The sequence below is a fragment of the Balaenoptera musculus genome, chromosome 20, assembly GCF_009873245.2.
Source record: "Balaenoptera musculus isolate JJ_BM4_2016_0621 chromosome 20, mBalMus1.pri.v3, whole genome shotgun sequence".
NCBI lineage: Eukaryota > Metazoa > Chordata > Mammalia > Artiodactyla > Balaenopteridae > Balaenoptera > Balaenoptera musculus.
Genome location: NC_045804.1, coordinates 58,620,893 through 58,639,500, shown reverse-complemented (window position 1 = coordinate 58,639,500; position 18,608 = coordinate 58,620,893). Strand labels below are relative to the sequence as shown.

Below are 18,608 nucleotides of genomic sequence, written 5' to 3'. Positions count from 1 at the left end.
CACGCCGCAGCCAATCAGCATCACAAACGCCCAGGCCCCGCCCCCGCGCCGCGCCTCGGGAAGAAGACTACAAGTCCCAGAGGGCCTCGGTGCCCGCCACGTGCTGTCTCCGCCCGCCAATGGGCAGAAGCGCCGCGCTAGCCTGCTCCCGCCCCCCGGCGCGCTGGAGCCAATCGGAAGGGGTGTGTGTGCGAGCGCAGGCGGGGAGGGGGCTCGCTTAGCACCCGGAGGCCCTGATCTCAGGTCCCGGGGTCCCGGTGGCGGCCGGAGCGCTCGGTCCGCAGGCGGCCGGCGGGTGGACGCCTCCCGCCCCACGCGCGCGCCCGCCTTACCCCCGGGCAGCCTCCTCGGCTCCCGCGCGGCGGCGGTTCCTCCCCCTCCCCCAGCCCTGGCTCCGGGGGACCCCGCGATGCCGGTCCGCACCGAGTGTCCCCCGCCGGCCGGTGCCTCGGCCGCCTCCGCCGCCTCGCTCATCCCGCCGCCGCCCATCAACACGCAGCAGCCCGGCGTGGCCACCAGCCTGCTCTACAGCGGCTCTAAGTTCCGCGGCCACCAGAAGAGCAAGGGTAACTCGTACGACGTAGAGGTGGTGCTGCAGGTGAGCCGGCTGCCGGGCCTCTCGCGGCGCCCACTGGCGGGGCCGCGCCGCCGCCCCCTCGAGCCCGCGGCCGCGGACGGGCCTGCTGCCCGGGCCTGCCGGGAGACCTCCGGCGCACCCCAACTCTGCGGGCCAGAGCCGGGAACCGGCGGCCTCAGACCCGGCCCTGCCTCCCCGTGGCCTGTCGCCCCAGGACCAGCCCTCCTTCTAGCCCTTCTCGGACCCCGAAGAGCTCTCCAGTGGTTCCCCCTGACTCGGGACCCTCCCAGGCCTGTGACGTGCCTGCTGCCCCTTACGTTTTCCTCGGTCCCAGGAAGCCCAGGCCCTGGGGCCCGCCTCCTTCTCCTGGGGTTTTCTCCTTGGGGGACTTCCTCAGCCCCCTCTCTCCATTAGCCGCTGAGCTTGAGAGCCCCCAGCCCACCCTGATTCCTGCCCCACCCCCCAGGCTGGTCCCTCATCCTTGGTGGGCTCCTCATAGTCTGTTAAGAAGCTGGCCTCCTAGCCCCCCAACCCCTAGTCTCTTCCTGGCCCAGGCTTCTCGTACTCCCTACCCCTGCCCTCTGGCCACTTCCAGGCCACTCCCGGTCTCCCTGGCCTGTCTGCCCAGACCTCCCTGTCCTACACCTCTGTTCTCCTCCTTCCTGGCTCCGGGAGACCCTCTTTCGTGTTCTTAACTTTGGTCGACACGGCCAGGGCTTTCTCCCAGTCTCTAATACCCACGTACTGGGAAATGTAACTCACCCGCTTTATTTCTCATACGGTATTTCCTTCCCTTGTCCACCCACCTCCCCCCATTTGACCTGGATTTCTGAGAACCTGCTGCCAGCCCCTAATGGCTTTGGAACTGCAGCTTCACCTGTCCCGGCCCTTTCCTGCACCTCACCCCTCTCACGCAACTGGGAGCACACTTGACATTTCTTCCCAGCCCAAGGAGATTGGCAGTGGTTGATACTCCTTTTCCTCTCCCTCCTAGAAAACTGTTCCTCCTCTCTAGCTGCCCAGACCTGCATCAGGACCCACCTCCTCCTCCCTTTGCCCCTTTGTCCTTAGTCTGATACCTCACCTCCTAGGCTGTTCCCAAAAGCCCCCCCAAACATCTGTCCTCTTGAAAGGCTTTCCAGAAGCTTTGAGGTCTTGTGTGAGGACAGAACGTAGCAAGTGTCTTTTCCTTATGCTTGCCCTTTGCCCTTTAATAATTTTAAATCTTAAACAGCCTCTTTTCTAAGCAAGTAGGTCTCCCACCCAAAAAACAGTTGTGGATGCGTTTTCTTTCCACTAACTGCAGAGCATTCATCAGCCTCTTTTTTCTTACTGCTTTGTGGGAATAGATAATTTCTTTTGATTGGGAGAACTCCATTTCTGTGTTGTATCTTTGGTCTATAAACTTAAATATCTATCATGAGCCACGATATTTATTGTAATTGAAAAAAATAGGAGTTCCCTGGCGGTCCAGTGGTTAGGATTCAGTGCTTTCACTGTCGTGGCCCAGGTTCAGTCCCTGGTCAGGGAACTGAGATCCGGCAAGCTGCAAGGTGCGGCCAAAAAAAAAAAAAAGTACCGTGGCTGAGTTATTTCAGTCTTCATAATGAGATGCCTAATGTGGTAATCCCCCTTCTCTTGCTTCAAATGTGAGAGTTTAGTAGGAAGTTATAGGCTTTTTTACTTTTTGCAGCTAATCATAAAATTCTAGAAGTGAGATCCCTGGTGAGGATCACGTTTGCAATGATCCTGAATTTGTGCCCCTTGTTGAGTTTGATGGTTTAGGATGGGGTCGGGGACAAGTGGCAGGGTAGCCAAGTGTCAAAAGAGAAGTTCGCCTTGGTTACTGTAGCAGCTCCCCTCCCTGGCCTTAGTGTGTGGTTTCTGAATTCCTGTCAGGTGCCAACTTCCTTGTGAACCGCTGGGAGTGGGGATTGAGTTGGTGCACAACTGGTAGGTCCCAGGGCGGCCCGAGCGGAGACCTGGCCGGTGGCTGGAGGCCCCTTGGAGTGGGCGGCCCGAGCGGAGACCTGGCCGGTGGCTGGAGGCCCCTTGGAGTGGGCGGCCCGAGCGGAGACCTGGCCGGTGGCTGGAGGCCCCTTGGAGTGGGCCGTCTGATGGTGGGGGCAGCGGTCTCACCCAGGAATGCTGCCCTGTATCCGGACTGGTGAGCGGCTTGTCCGTCGTGGAGACAGTCAGTGGCGTGTGAATAGCTCCATCATCTGGTTTTTCAGCCAGGACTGGGTTCTTGGGCTCAGCCTTCTTAGAATACTTATGCTTTTTGTAACTTCATCTATTTCCTGTTTTCTTTCTGTTTTTCGTAACAGCTTTACTGAGATACGATGCACCTATTAACACCATTCGCACGTTTAAGGTATACAATTCAGTAGTTTTTTAGTGTAGTCACAAAGTTGTGTAAGTGTCACTGCAATCTAATTTTAGAATGTTTTCATCATCCCCCAAAGAACCCTTAGCTGTCACACCCCTCCAACCCTAGGCAACCCCTATTTTTTTTTCACCTAAGATTTGCTTATTCTGGACTTTTCATGTAAATGGAGTCGTACAATGATGTGACCTTTCGTGTCTAGCTTCTTCCATTGAGCAGTGTTTCAGGGCTCACCCACGTCACAGCAGGTGTCAGTGCTTCCTGACTTCTTATCGTTGCCTAATAGTCCCCTGTGTGGATCTACGGCATTTTATTTATCCATTGACCTGTCCATGGGTGTTTGGATTTTTTCCACTCTGGGGCTGTTATGAACACACTGCTGTGAGCATTCACGTACAAGTTCTTATGTGGACATACGTCTTCCTTTCTCCTGGATGTCTCCCTACCAGTGGAATATTGGGTCATATGGTAATTATTTGTTTAACACTTGAGACACTGCCAGACTGATTTCCAAAGTGGCTGCGTCGTTTTGCATTCCCACCAGCAGCGTCTGAGGCTCCAGTTTCTCCACATCCTCGTCAACACTTGCTATTGTCTGTCTTTTTTTTTTTTTAATTTTTTTTTAAATTAATTTATTTATTTATTTTTGGCTGTGTTGGGTCTTTGTTTCTGTGCGAGGGCTTTCTCTAGTTGTGGCAAGCGGGGGCCACTCTCCATCGCGGTGCACGGGCCTCTCACTATCGCGGCCTCTTTTGTTGCAGAGCACAGGCTCCAGACGCGCAGGCTCAGTAATTGTGGCTCACGGGCTCGGTTGCTCCGCGGCATGTGGGATCTTCCCAGACCAGGGCTCGAACCCGTGTCACCTGCATTGGCAGACAGATTCTCAACCACTGCGCCACCAGGGAAGCCCTGTCTGTCTTTTTGATTGTAGCCATCCTAGTGGGTGTGAGGTGGTGTCTCATTGTGGCTTTGATTTGAGCTTCCGGGATGACTGACAAGGTTGGGCCTCTTTTCATGGGCTTCTGGAGTGCCTTTTCTTTTTGGAAATTCCAGTTTAAAGAGCTCCTCTAACGTTTGTAGGATGCTGACCGCTCTTTTTGTTGTTGTTGTTTTGTTACTGTGATTGCTCTCTTTCTCCTCTGCCATCCAAGAAGCTAAGAGTGAAGTGAAGGCCAGGTCACTGTGGAAGGAATATTAAAAAGAGCAGCTGTTGGACACAGCTGTGCTGCAAGACCTTCTTGCTGAGCATTTGCCTTGTTATCTTTCTCGTTGAGATGCCGGCCCGTTGTTCGGTTGAAGCTCTCTGCGCTATGGTGGGTTTGAGTTCATCAAGATCAATTTGGGCAGAAAGGGAGAGGCACATGCTTGGATGGAGGCCAGAATGAAATTCTGATTCTTGAGCAGGTGATAATCCGTGCAAAATGTTAGCCAATTTACAGTGCAGTTTTTAGTCTTATTAGCAAGTATCCTTGCCACCTGATGCCCTTTCTGGCAGCTGTGAAACCCCAAACTATGTTGAAATTCAGTGAGAATTGCATCCTTGAAACTTAAGGCCTTGGGTTAGAGCTGTGTGTCCTTTTTTTTTTTTTTTTTTTTTAAATTTTATTTATTTATTTATTTATTTATGGCTGTGTTGGGTCTCTGTTTCTGTGCGAGGGCTTTCTCTAGTTGCGGCAAGTGGGGGCCACTCCTCATCGCGGTGCGCGGGCCTCTCACTATCGCGCCTCTCTGGCTGCGGAGCACAGGCTCCAGACGCACAGGCTCAGCAATTGTGGCTCACGGGCCTAGTTGCTCCGTGGCATGTGGGATCTTCCCAGACCAGGCCTCGAACCCGTGTCCCCTGCATTGGCAGGCAGACCCTCAACCACTGCGCCACCAGGGAAGCCCGAGCTGTGTGTCCTTTAACACAACTTCTTTACTGACCCCTGTGAGTTCGGATCAGCTGCTTGATGCCGTCCGATGCCCAGGTCAGCAGGTGAGGACGTTTGCAGGGCTGTGGTGCTTTTCAGGTGGAGACCGTTGTCCCCAACACCGGACGGTGGGACCGCCCCAGCTTCGTTGAAGCCCGCTTGCTTTGGTGCTGACCTCGACTGGCTGGCTGAGTTCACTGCAGCTTCTAAGCACTGCCTTGGTGTTTGACTCACGGTGTATTGGAAGTAGTTGGGTCCCCAGATCTGATAAATGCCACAAAATGTTCCTAGTTTCTTAAATGAGGCCTCACTCAATGTTGAACACTCAGCGTGCCACAGGACCTGTGAGCCCCGGGCTGCCCTGGGCCAGCCGGCCTCCAGGCTCCCTCGCCCCCCACCCGCCTGCCGCCCTGGCCTCGAAGGGGCCTCTGCCTGCCGGACGTGCTCCCGCTGTCTCCTGCTGGACCCTCCATTGGTAACGAAGCTGTGTGTGTCTTTTCAGCACGTGGACACGGGGAACTCGTACCTCTGTGGGTATCTGAAGATCAAAGGCCTTACTGAGGTAAGCGCCCCTCCCACGGGCAGGAGCCGGAGGGGCCTCGGTCCTGAAGGGCCAGCAACCTCGACTCCTCAGGCCTGATTCAGGAGCCCCATTTCTAAGTGTGGTTCTTTCAGGGGGAGCGTAGAGCAGGCAGTTTGGACGTGTCCTGTTGGAAAGCACACAGACTCACAGGCCGTTGACGTTTATAAACAGGTCAGCGTGTGCCCAACGCTACTGATTCTACTTTAATCCTTTTTGAGGAAAACAAACGTAGTAAGGACATAGCTGCCACCGTCGTGGTCAGTTTCAGCCTCTGGGCGAGCCTCGTTCCTCCGAGGACTGAGGTCTTCGCAGTTCGAAAACGTAGGTGTTTTCCTTTCTTTGAACCACCTGAAACCTCAGAACTCCTGGGAATATCGGAGGCAGGAGAGAGCATGCTTTCTTTTCCCGCTGGTGAGTGGGCAGGAGGAGGGTCTGGCGCCGCCCGGCCGAGGGTCGGGGGCCGCGGCGTTCGCATCCTCGCGCCGCCTCCTCTGGCCCCACGACGTCACCTCTGTCCATTCCATTTCCTCATCCGCGAGGTGAGAGCTCCAGGTGCCTGCTGTGTCTCCCGGGGAAGACGCAGGGTCAGCGAGTGGGAGGCTCCGAGGGACCTGACAAGGCTGGTCCTCCTCGGTCTGGAAACACTTGTTTCCGTCGCCCCCGTTCCCCCTGTTCTCCTGCTTCCCCACCGGGAGTCTGAGAATCTCCTGTGAAATTTGTTGTTGAGACAAAAAGGTATCTCTTCCCTCCTCTAGAAAACGTATCCAATCAAGTCAGGGCAGAAAATGACAGCAAAAGGAAGGGTTCTCACCCGTGGGTTTGTGCCAGTAGAAGACACACAGGAAACAGAATACGCTCAACTCTTAGGTGGCCAAACACATTTGTTGAGCGCAGAACACAGACATTTAACTTCATAAGGAAACCAGCAAAATCTGTCACGTGGGATGTGGACACCGATTCCAGATGGTCACAGGAAGCTTTGTGGAAATGGTTAAGTAGGATTAAAAATCCACAGACCGCGTACGGAAGTGCTGTGGACGTCCCACCGGGGGCAGGTGGCGCTAATGACGGGAAGCACCCCCGAGCCACCTAGAGCCAGGCTCCTCTGAGGGGACGGGGTGCTGGCTTGGCCCTTCCCTGGGCCCGGCCCTTCCCGCCTGAAGCCGCCTTTTACTAGAGGAGGGCTGTGTTTCCTGAGGCCCTTCGTCCTGCCCGAGCGTCAGGAGTCTGTGAATTCATCTTTTTTAATAACTTTTTTTAGTCCCTTTACTGAGATATAATTCACATAGCACACATTCACCCATTTACAACGTGCAATCTAGGACCTCCCTGGCAATCGAGTGGTTAGGGCTCCGCGCTTCCACTGCAGGGGGCACGGGTTCCATCCCTGGTTGGGGAACTAAGGTCCCGCAACACGCGGCCAAAAAAAAAAAAAAAAGTGCACAATCTGTTGGCTTTCAGTAATAGTCACAGCATTGTACAACTGTCTAACAGTTTTTTAAGTTATAAATCTAATGCATGGTCACTGGATAATTGGTAAAATGCAGGAAAGGGTGACGATTCTTTGAATGGTTTTACATCTGTTATAAAGCACAGTTAACCATTTTTGTTTGCTTTTCCATTTATAGTTGTTGAAAAAGCACATATGTGATTTACTTTAATGTAACTGAACGGTTTGGGTCATAGTCATGGTCTTCCTCGTCTGTACGGAAATAGGGAAAATTCACTGTTACACTGGAGATAACTTGCCTCTTATCTGCCTTACATTCACAAATAAGTACAGTTTTTGAAGTTTGTGTGCCTTGTGGAAATTAAATCCCAGAATTGTGAGAATGGGTGTCAAATAACATTCCCTTTGCAGTCCCGAGCCAGCCACCCGCAGGGAGAGGGGCGTCCCTGGGGAGGCCCGGCGGAGGCGGCTGGCACGCGGCCTGGGAGCCCAGCCTGGGGGTGTCATGGTCAGGCCTGCCACGCACTCTCCAGACAGTTCTGGACGCTCCCGAGGCTGAACCAGGGAGCTGGTCACACTACCCAGAGCCACAGGCGCTCGTTTACGGCTGGTTTCAGAAGTTCTTGCTGAGTTACTGGCCAGTCAAACGTTGACCCCCCAGAAGGCAGGTCTTCACGGAAAGCTGGGGCCACCTCCAGGCAGGTGAGCCTGGAGTCAGTGAGGGGAGTGGGACCCGGCGCCGGGATCCCACCCCCGGGGATGCTGGCCACGCCCCCCCTTTGTGACCCCCCACCCCCACCCCCGGCTGTAGTCAAGGCTTGAATGTCCTCGCCTGCCCTGTGAGAGGCTTTGTCGTTTTGGTTCCTTCTGTGCACATGACTCTCATTCATTAGGTGTTTATTTTATTTAATTTTGGAAGTTTGTGGGTACCTTGTGGTCACCCTGGGAGATTGCCTGAAACATTTGAGAGAGAAGTCGGCGCAGAATCACTTATTAGGAAAACTCGTGACTTGAACATAAGTATGTTCTTTGCGTTATAATAGGAGGACTTGATCGTTTATCCTTCTATTTTAGGGAAGTCTTGATAGAACTCAGGAAGTCAATATATTGTCTATAGCTTTTTATTTAACATCTCAAGTCCGCTGTCAGCTTACACAGAACTTTTTCCCTTAGCAGTCCTTCCTAAAACGGATGAGTATAGTTTGGTTTATACCTTTAAAAATCAGGTTTCCACTTAGGAACTTATCTCTTCTTTAATCTCTTCACTCTGTATTTATAAATATCTGTTTGAGGAACCCAGCACTAGTGTTCGGGTGAGGGCTGCGGTTTCAGGGGGGTGGCAAATCTGTAGTGTTTCGAGCTCACTGCTACGAGAACAGGCTGCCTGGGTGTGTGCGGTAAAGCAGCCACGGGCTTTCTGGAAGCCCCGGTCCACGTGGCAGGAGAGCCAGGAGAAGTGGCAAAGCCATGGGAACAGATTTATTTTAAACGGGTAGTTAAGTTTGATGCCAATTGAGAGGGGCTTACGTGGGGTGAGGAGAAGAAAGCAGGACCTCTATGGTCCCAGGATTTTAGGGTGGTGACCCTTGCTCTGCCAGGCGGTGGGTCATCACCGCACCCTTGGGAGGTACCCGGGCGGGTGGGTGGTGCTGAGGGGCCACCTGGCAGGTGGGTTGGCTGGTCTCTAGAAATGCAGAGAAACGGTACACTTTTTACATTGTTGACTTGTTCTTCCATTAATTTTTTCAAAATTTTTGGTGCTTCCTTACTATCAGAGGAACAAGTAGCAAGGTTGTCCGGAGTATTCCAAGCACCCAGTCAGGATGACGGCTTATTAGTTTTTCCTGCGGTTGTGGCTTCCCAGGGCAGACGTGATTTATCAATGTTTCCCATCGTATAAGCTGTCTGAGCTCATGCGATAGAATTATACGAATGCCTAATACATCAAGGTATTCTACGAACCTCCCCCTGCCCCCCAAACCTGAAGAGTTGGCGTAAAAAGGACAGGCTGAGGCAGTTTGAGAAGCAGTGGCTGGGCCGTGGCACGAGGGAGATGGAGCTTGATTTTGGAGCCTCTCTGGGTATTCGCCTTGGAAAGTAAAACCTATCAAGTTACCGTCTGCTTTGTATTCAGAAATAACCTGTCCAAATTCTTTTCTGAGCCATCAGCACATAACAAGGGCGCCAAAGAGGGGTTCCCTGCTTCTGGCAAAGGCCCCGGAATCCAACAGACCCCCTCCCCCCAGCCCCTTCACTTCAGGCTCCCTCCACGGCCGTGGGCGTCGCTGGTCTGGGTGGTTGCTCAGCAGTGTGGTCATTTCTGCAAAGCTCTGGGGAGAAATTACAGCAAGGTTGGTTTTTTCCTTTGTGAAAGGTTACAACTCCCGTTTGACATCGTGTTTGACATTTGGGTTCTTACCATAGGAGTATCCAACCCTCACGACCTTCTTTGAAGGAGAAATCATCAGCAAAAAGCACCCTTTCTTAACCCGAAAGTGGGATGCGGACGAGGATGTGGACCGGAAGCATTGGGTGAGTGCCCGTCTGCTCTGGGCCCCCGGGGGCTGGCGGCACCGTCCCTCTCCAGCCACCGTTCCCTTCCCGCCTCCTCTGCTCTGGGCGCCGGGGGCTGGCGGCACCGTCCCTCTCCAGCCACCGTTCCCTTCCCGCCTCCTCTGCCATCCCTGACGGCTTCTGCCTTTAGGGTGCGCCTGGGGTGGAGGCGCGCGGTTCCCGCTCACAGGCAGGGCCTCAGGGCCGCTCCTGCCCTGGAAGTGCCCACGCCTGTCAAGCACGGCTGTGTGCTCGCAGCTGTGAGCTCCTCAGGACAGCTCAGAGCTCCTCCTCGAGCCTTTTCGCCGGGGCCACGCGAGTCCTGTGTCTTTAAAATCCCATTTCTCAGCCGGTCGTTAGAGCCTTTTGGCTTAGCTGGCTGTGGCGAGGATGAACTTCGGTTTCACACCGAGGAAGTCCAGTGCGCTCCCCCCTGCACCCCGCAGGGTGAGGTGTCAGTAGTGGGGATTCCAGAGCGGCTCCCGGGCCCCGCCACCGCTCCTGGCTGTGTCCGCGCGCTCCTGCTTCCGGGCCCACGGGCTCCTGGGGGCCCCGCCTGCAGACACTCTGCAGGAGGCAGCGTCCTTGTCAGTGAGCCGCTTTCTCATACCTGAGTTAGGAAAGAAACACCTGTCAAATGCTGAGTTTCGATTGAATTTAAACTTGAGCTTTTGAATTTTAAATACATGTTTTGGCTCTTGTAGCAAGCAGACACTGAGGTAGACGGCCACCTGTGTTTCTAATAGAGTATGAAGGGGAGCCGAGCGTCTGGAAGCTGGGGAGCCTGGAAGGTGCCGCTGTCAGGGAGCGCCCCTGGGAGCCGTCAGGCCCCACCCCGCCCGGCTCTCCCCGCCCGGCACCCACCTCTCCTGCACAGCCCAGCGAGCACACAGCCTGTCTTCCTTCCAACTTTGTTTTCCATTTCAAATTGGTCCTGCAAAAAGCAAGGTCTTTGAGGCCCAATGAAAACTCAGTTTGAGGCTGGTTGGCTGCAGGTGAAGAACCTGGAGAGCAGCTCGAACTTCCTGTTGCCTTTCGTTAGAGCTGGAGACACCCGGACTCCGGCCTTCCTAGGCTGGGTTGAACTATTGAGTGAAAGAGGGGCCGGGAAGGCCACCCTGGGCCCTGGCCTGCTGGGCGTGCGAGGTCGGGCCTGTGGATGGTTTCCCTCCAGGAGCGCTGGCTGCCTTCGTGGGACTCAGGGTTTCCCGATGCCCTCTCCCCATGTGGGCCCCAGAGGCTCTGAGTGCCCCTCTGTCTGTCGGGGAGCCACAATGTCTACTGCACACTGGGGTCAGGACACTATAGTTCACCCTCGAGTTTTCCTGAATGAGATTTGAAGTGGGTATTATGATAAAGTGATAAAAGATTATGGTGATTATCATTATCGCGATAAAGTAAAGATTCGTCACACGTAATCTACTTAGAGTAAAAATATCTGTGTGACAGATTCTATGACTTAATATCTCTCTGTCTTAACTTTTTTTTTTTAAGGTTAATTCTTTTTTTAAAAATAATTAATTAATTAATTAATTAATTAATTTATGGCTGTGTGTTGGGTCTTCGTTTCTGTGCGAGGGCTTTCTCTAGTTGCGGCAAGTGGGGGCCACTCTTCATCGCGGTGCGCGGGCCTCTCACTATCGCGGCCTCTCTTGTTGCAGAGCACAGGCTCCAGACGCGCAGGCTCAGCTATTGTGGCTCACGGGCCTAGTTGCTCCACGGCATGTGGGATCTTCCAGACCAGGGCTTGAACCCCTGTCCCCTGCATTGGCAGGCAGATTCTCAACCACTGCGCCACCAGGGAAGCCCACTGTCTTAACTTTTTATTCAGGAGGTTTTTTAATAGAATTAATACATACTTATCTTTAAATATTTGAAAAAAACAAAAGCAAAACATCTGTAATGGCAAACACCTAAAGCTAAAAGCAGGGGTTAACCACTGCGTTGTCGGGGGACCCCACTTTACTAACCCCCCCGACCCCGGCACTACAGGCTGGTTCAGCCTGAGTCTTTGCCCCCGTTGGTTGATGTATGGAGACCCCGTCCCTGATCGTCCGGCTGCGTCTGTCTGGAGTAAGGGGCGAGAGAAGGCCCGGGGTTGCATCCATCCCCGTTCGGCGGCCTTTCCTGGGCACGTTAACTAGGCAGGCGTAGGGTCCAGGCGTCTGCCCCGGGGTCCAGGCCCCAGTGCGCGGGGTGACCAGGCGCTCCCTGCCCGCCGGCCGCCGCCTCGCCCTGGAGAGGCCACGGCACCGGCCCAGCATACCCGCCACCCCTCTGTCCCTCATTCTCATACTCTGCTTTTGGCTTTCAGGGCAAGTTTCTGGCTTTTTATCAGTACGCAAAATCGTTTAATTCAGACGACTTTGATTACGAAGAGCTGAAGAGTGGGGACTATGTTTTCATGAGGTGGAAGGTAAGGCTGCCCGGCTGTGCCGGGCCTGTGGTGTGGCCCCCGGGCCCCAGGCCCCTCAGGCCCATGCTCACCCCCGTGTGGGGCAGGCACGGCTCTTGTGTCCTCTGCCTTTGTTCTCTCCTGCGACCCTGCAGGCTGGGTCATCCCAAGTGTCCTGTGTACTCGGGAGACCCCCATTGTCTCAACCCCTAAGTGACCTCGCCCGGGCTGTGGGCCGTCACGGCACCCCCGGTCCCTCCAGCTCAGGAAGCACGGGGCCGGGGACAGAATTTGGGCTTTCCCCCAGCCCTTGAGAACCCCATCGGGCTGGGCTCGCTGGGGTGGCTCTGGTGCCCCCTCTGGTGTTTCCTGGGTTAAAGCCACAGGGTACTGAATTCAGGAGGCGAGTGTGTGAAGTCACTTGGAGAACCTACACCCACCTCCAACCCCTCACCCCCAACCTGTAGGAAAAAGCCGCTTTATGGTGAAATCTTGCCAGCTTTCCTACAGACGAATCCTGTAGCACCCTCACTCCCAGTCTGTGTTTCTGTGGTGAGAATTGGGGCGGGGGCTTGGCCCTGGCAGCAGACAGGCAGGTGCCAGGGGTAAACCTGAGTCCCGCCCCGCAGCCGGCCAACTAAACAACCCACTAAAGGAAGTGTCGGGTGAGGCTCTACTTTAAAATTAATTTGAAAAACTACAATTTCAGAGACTGGGGAAAGGGAAGGAGAGTTGCTTGGTCTCCAAGAGTTTCTCACGCACGGTGACTCCCCCGTGGGCCGTCTAGGCCTCCTGCGGCCCCTGACCTCGCCCCCCAGGGGGCTGGCTCCGCCCGGGGTCTGAGGAGGGCAGCACCGTTCTGACCGCTGCTGATGGGGGGGTCCCCAGGGCGAGCGAGCTCCACCTTGCTCTCGGGGTGAGGCCCGGGCCATAGAAGTGACCCTCGGCTCTCAAGGTGACCGGGAGCCTAGCGACGGTTCCTGGGGTGCAGCAGAAGCGTGAGTCCGCGGCTCAGGGGTGGGAAGGTTTTGACGCGCTCTCGAGGCCTGGGCACCACGGTGCCCGCCCTCGGCTCTGACCCCGGTGACCTCGACACGTGATGGCCGTGTGCGTATGTTGAACATGCGAGTGGCTCGGGGGTTCACAGTTGCCTAGCAAGCCACCTGCAGGGGGGCAGGGAGGCCTGGGGGGCCGGAGCCCCCGGCGCTGACCCTCCATCCCCATCCACGTGCAGGAGCAGTTCCTGGTCCCGGACCACACGATCAAGGACATCAGTGGTGCTTCCTTTGCCGGCTTTTACTACATCTGCTTCCAGAAGTCGGCGGCCTCCATAGAGGGCTACTATTACCACAGGAGCTCGGAATGGTAAGGACCGGCCGCCGAGGCCTCATTTCTTGAGGGGCTCACTTGCGTCCACAGGGCAGAGTAAACGAGGTAAAAAAATGAAGTTCTGGGTACAGGAACTCATAGCTAAACGCTTTCAAGCAGCAAATATTTTCAGCTCTGTTTATCTCCATCTTGCAGGTCTTGTATTTATTCCTCCCCAATTTAATCAGTAACTAAAGTGTCAGGCCCCACTGTGGACAGTGGGAACTTGGCTGTCAGCGGCCTTTTTAATTTTGTGCTCACGCTCCTGCCTGGTGCCGGCCGGTGACCGGGGCCCGCGGGCGTGGTCGGCCCTGCCCTGGGCCTCTGCCGTGGTGACAGCCGCGTGCCACCCGAGGGCTGGCGTTTGCCACCTTTGCAGGTCTTCTCGTGGCTCCTTGAGCTTTTGTAAGTGCCCCGTTATCCCTGAAGCGCAGACGGTATCGTGAAATACCTGATTTCGTCTCTGAATGTGGAAATTATTTTCTTGTGACTTTTGCACACTTTGAAGGCTCCTGCGGGACACTACGTGGGGCTACCCAGTGACAACCGAGTGCCCAGGGCTCCATGCAGCCCCGGCCTCTGTGGGAGCAGCCGTTGTTGGGGTGTCAACACCTGTTCAGCTTTCAAATGAGTTTTTAAAACTTTTCCCATCCTTTTAAAAGTACCCGCTTTACGGAGATACGGCTCACCTGCTGTGCAGTCCCCTCACTGCAAGCGTGCAGTCCAGTGGCTTCCGTGTCGACAGAGTTGTCCAGCCATCACTGCACTCAGTTTCAGAACGTTTTCGTTGGCACGAGAGGGAACCCTGTCCCCCTGAGCTGTCACCCTACCTCCCCGCCCCCTCCAGCCCCAGGCAACCACTAATCTGCTCTCTCTAAGTACAGGTTTGCCTGTCCTGGACGTGTCATGCAAATGGGCCCGCGTACCGTGAAGGGCCCCAGGTTGCGGTGTGTGTCAGCTCTTCGTCTTTATATTGCTGAGTGGTTTCCCATCGTGTGGATGGACCACCTTGTCTTTATCTGTTCATTGGTGGATGGACACGTGGGTCGTTCCCACCTTTCGGCTGCTGTGGACGTGGGTGTGCAAGAGTCTGAGTCCCTGCTTTCAGTTCCTCTGGGCACTGGGGGTGGGATTGCCGGGTCACGGTGTATTCTATATTTCACTTTTCAGGGAACTGTTTCCCACAGTGGCTGCACCTTTTCACGTTCCCACCAATGATGTGCAAAGGTTCCACTTCTCGTGTTTCCCCACGTCCTTCCCCACATTTAGGATTACAGCCATCCCACTGGGTGCAAAGGCCTAGGGTTAGGGTTCTGATGGCTAATGCATCGTCCTTTCTTTTCCTTTTTTTTTTTTTTTTTTGGCTACATTGGGTCTTCGTTGCGGCGCACGGGCTTTCTCTCGTTGCGGTGCCTGAGCTTCTCATTGCGGTGGCTTCTCTTGTTGCGGAGCATGGGCTCAGTAGCTGTGGCTTGGCGGGCTCTAGAGCGCAGACTCAGTAGCTGTGGCGCACGGGCTTAGTGGCTCTGCGGCATGTGGGATCTTCCCGGACCAGGCTTCGAACCCGTGTCCCCCTGCACTGGCAGGCGGATTCTTGACCACTGCGCCAGCAGGGAAGCCCCCATCGTCCCTTCTTGTTGACGTTTTGGGTGAGAGATAAACTGCTCTTCCCTGTGCTGCTCCGCACTCTTCTGTGGACGGGTGGGGGGAGCCGACACACTGAGCGTCCCCGAGTGGGGACTGTCCCGCCCTGTTTATCCTTCATCTGCTTCCCTCCTCGGAGCACCCGTCACGGGGACGCACACCCGCAGAGCCCTCGGATGCTCTAACAGCCGCGTCTAGGGAGAAGGAAGGTGAAGTCGCTAAGGTTGGGGGGGGCGGCTGTGACGTCATCGATCCCAAGCTCTCCGGATCCGCGCTCTGCGGATCACGCGGCTTCGGAGGGAAGCAGGGCGGTGGGGAGGGGTGGGGGGCCTGGTCTGCATCCTCCCCCAGAGGACTTGGCCTCTCGTTTCCTAAGACAGGCTGTCGTTGCTTCAGGATTGGAACAGGGCCTACAAACAGCAGGTTTTCTGCCTAGTTCAGGGGGATTAACCAGAGAAATGGAAACAAGGCCAAGCTCAGTTCCCCTGAGGAAGTCTGAGATGAGCTTGCGTTTCCTCTAGGCGTGGCTTCTGTGGGCGCCGGTGGGGCAGGTTCCACACCCTGTGCTGGTTTTTAGGATGTTCTAACGATCCCCCCACCACCACCCTCCTCTCCTCCCCACAGGTATCAGTCGCTCAATCTCACTCATGTTCCAGAACACAGCGCGCCCATCTACGAATTCCGGTGACAGCGGTCTGGGACGGCAACCAAATAAACTGAACTTGGCAAAAAAGAACTTTGCCAAGAAAACTGTGTACCTGCCAGAACCAGGAGAACGTGTGTTCCTGTTTCTTCACGAGCAGACTCGCATCAGAAAGCATGAATGTCAACCCACGGCATCCGAGGAGTGCGGCCGACCAGCAAGGGCAGGTGGAGGGCGGCCTCGGTTCCTCTTCCCTCTCTGTGGCAGTTTGGTCTTAAGCTGTTTTTAAGCTACCGTAAATGCACTTTTCCTCCTGCACAGCTGACTTCTGTATCACTGAGACGCACATCCCTTCCCCCACGCCCCCCTCCAGCCCCGGCCCCCCTTGGCCTTGGTGCTCAGTGGTCCCCACCAGGCCCCCCCGCCCCCGATTGCTTACTCTGGTAGCTCAAGGGAAGGCCGAGCCCAGCAGCCGTGCGCCCCCGGAGCCCTGTGCGGGGAGGCGGCCGATCGCTCGGCGGGGTTGGGGCACTGCCAGCCCTGGGATTCCCGCGCTGAGCTGGTCAGTGGCCGGCAGCTTCCCTGGGCCTGCCGTCCAGGTCACAGGATTTAAGGCTTCCAGATCCCTGGCAGGGACAGATTCCCGTCCTGCTCACTCAGCACGTTTGCTCCAAACTTTTGAACTTGAGGGCAATACTAAACTTAAAAAAAAAAAAAAAGTTTTTTTTATTACAAAATTATTTTTATGGTCCCTTTAACAAGGACCCTATGGCAAATGCACAATTATTCAGAATTACATTTTATCGTTTTCACATTGAAAACAGCAAATGTTGACTTAGTAGTTTTTATACCTATATTCTATTTGTAAATGTATATTTAATCAGCCAGCAGTTTGAAACTGGTCACGTGGTACAGAAGTTTTGCAGCGTTGCGTCGGTCACAGCGCTAAGCGTGAGAGCCGTTTTGGGGGCCAGTTTAGCATTTGTGCGTCCTCCTTTCGCTACTCGGAACAGCAGTGCTTCGCGGCGCCCTTTCCCGCCAGGCAGAAGGAGCCGCTCTCCCCAAACCGCAGCTCGGCCGCGTTGGCGTGGGGGAGGGGTGAGAGCATGCGCACTCCCAGAGCTCGCGGCTCACGTGCCAAAGTGTGTGTGTGTCTGTGCGCGTGCGCACGTGCGCGTGCAGTTGTGTTGTTTAAATGTTTAGAAAGTTTCATAGCGTGGCATCCGCTGTAGCCCGCAGACATGGGCAGGGCTTGGGGGATTGGCATTTGCTGGTGCTTTACAAGACTTGCTCAGAATACCGGAGGGAAAGCTTTAACAACGAGGTAGTGTTTTAACCCACGGGAGCAAAACAAACGCGAGGTGCATGTCCACGGGCGGAGTAAGAAAGCACAAAGCCCTTCCGTCTAGGTGCGTGGTGGGGCAATCTTTTATTCCCAAGAAGTGACTTTGGTTTATTGACGTACGTACTGTATGTTCCTGAGGTTGAGTGTCAGGAGAAGCCTTAAAGGAGAAGTGTTGGGGAAGGTGGTGGGTGGGTGTCAGGGCCGCTGGGCTGTGTAGTCCTGAAGCTCCCTGTAGAGATGCAAGCATCCATCTGGAAAGGCCAGGGCCTGGGGACCCTGGAAAGTTGCCTGGTGGCTGCAGTGGAGAGAAGCTTCACGTCTGTCTCCAGAGATGAGTCAGAAACGTTTTTTGGATTTTAAAACTCCCAAAGGCAGCGGAGTGGCTGGCTCTGGTCAATCCCAGCTCGGGGCACAAGGCCTGGGCCAGCGCTGCAGGGTGTAACCAGCTCCTTGAAGGGTTCAGGTGCCACTCAGAATGCTGAGGGTGAGGTCCGCCTGGAGCCTGTCGGGGCCCGCGTGTGTGTGTCCTCCAGTGGGCAGGGCAGGGTGTCTGCGCGGCACTGCTGCTCGGCTGCCCGGGCGGGCCGGGCTCTATTGTGGGCTGGCTTCCTTGCTGAGCCAGGGGTCAAGTGCAGCGGTGTTTGGGGATGAAGAAGTGGTACCCTTTGCCAGCTCTTTGGGACACACCTGTGATGAAGATTGGTTCTCGTACAAACCTGTTTGTCGAGGATGCAGAAGGAGTGGTTTCCACATCCCCTGAGTAACTCCCAGACCATCTGCCCTGACTTAGTTCCCGAAGGAGCTCGGGCGGTCATCCCCAGCTGAGGTTATTCTTTCCTGAGCCCTCTCGTAACCCACATGCCTCTGCTTCTATGTGCGGTGTTCTTGGTTGACTCTTGTGTTCGTCGTTCAGAAACGAGTGCAGATGCGCACTCCCTGCCGTCTCCCCCACCCCCTCCTCAGGACGCGGCTCCTGCTCTGCTCAGATCCCCTCCACCCCGCCCTCCCCGCCTCGCCACTCCTGCTGGTGTCGTCCCCTCCCACCCACCCATCCTTTCAGACTTGACGGCGTCTCAGCTGCGGTCCCCCAGTAACTAAGCGATGCCTCCCGTGAAGCAGACGGTCCATCTGCCTGCTGGTTCCGCGGTGATGTGCACAGCACAAACTCCAGGGGAGCCAAGGGGGCTTTTCAGTGTCTTTTGCTTTCAGAAACAGGGAATTTATATTCTAAGGCCTTGAATTGATTTTTTTTTCCTCATAAATAGTCAGATAAGCTAATTTTTAAAAAGAAATGCCATTGAGTATGTGCATTGTGGTTTAAAATTACTAACGAGTTCTGGGAAAGAAAAATAATATTTGATTTTGAATCTTACATGTTTTTAAAAATTAGATTTGAATGGGCAAAAAGTGAGTATTTTGTTTCTTTAGGGAATACATGTGGAAAGGGTTTGAGGGTTTGGGACGGGAGAAGTATTTTGCAGAGCTATCAATGTCCAAATAATTTTTAAAAAATAATAAAGGTATTTAAGCAGTGAGTCTGTCCTATTTCTAAAGCAAAACGGTTCTGTTAGAAGAAACCAACCCCCTTTCTGGCCCTGTGGCTGTGGAGGTTTCTGGGCCCCCGCAGGGGATTCCAACACGGGGGGACATCTGCGTGATTAGGGGCAAGGCCTCCAGGCTTGTGAGCTGGCCTGTGGAGCGGGGTTACCTGCTGGGTGATGCCGGGGTAGAGATGCCAGCCTGGTGCTTGGCTG

General features: G+C 54.9%; 1 protein-coding gene across 1 annotated transcript; it reads left to right on the top strand.

The window, feature by feature from the left end:
• Positions 1–195: 195 nt before the first annotated feature.
• Positions 196–16,332, top strand: GID4 (GID complex subunit 4 homolog). The gene is made up of 6 exons (XM_036838243.1): positions 196–598; positions 5,376–5,435; positions 9,331–9,438; positions 11,774–11,875; positions 13,089–13,219; positions 15,491–16,332. The coding sequence occupies exons 1-6, from the start codon at positions 410–412 to the stop codon at positions 15,552–15,554; spliced, it is 654 nt and encodes a 217-aa protein (XP_036694138.1). The 5' UTR covers positions 196–409; the 3' UTR covers positions 15,555–16,332.
• The last annotated feature ends 2,276 nt before the right edge of the window (positions 16,333–18,608 follow it).

Bases quoted from the DNA above. Each gene is read 5' to 3' on its own strand.
- GID4 (XM_036838243.1), top strand. From the start codon at position 410: ATGCCGGTCCGCACCGAGTGTCCCCCGCCGGCCGGTGCCTCGGCCGCC. The intron at 599-5,375 runs GTGAGCCGGCTG...GTGTCTTTTCAG, and splicing joins ACGTAGAGGTGGTGCTGCAG to CACGTGGACACGGGGAACTC. The intron at 11,876-13,088 runs GTAAGGCTGCCC...ATCCACGTGCAG, and splicing joins ATGTTTTCATGAGGTGGAAG to GAGCAGTTCCTGGTCCCGGA.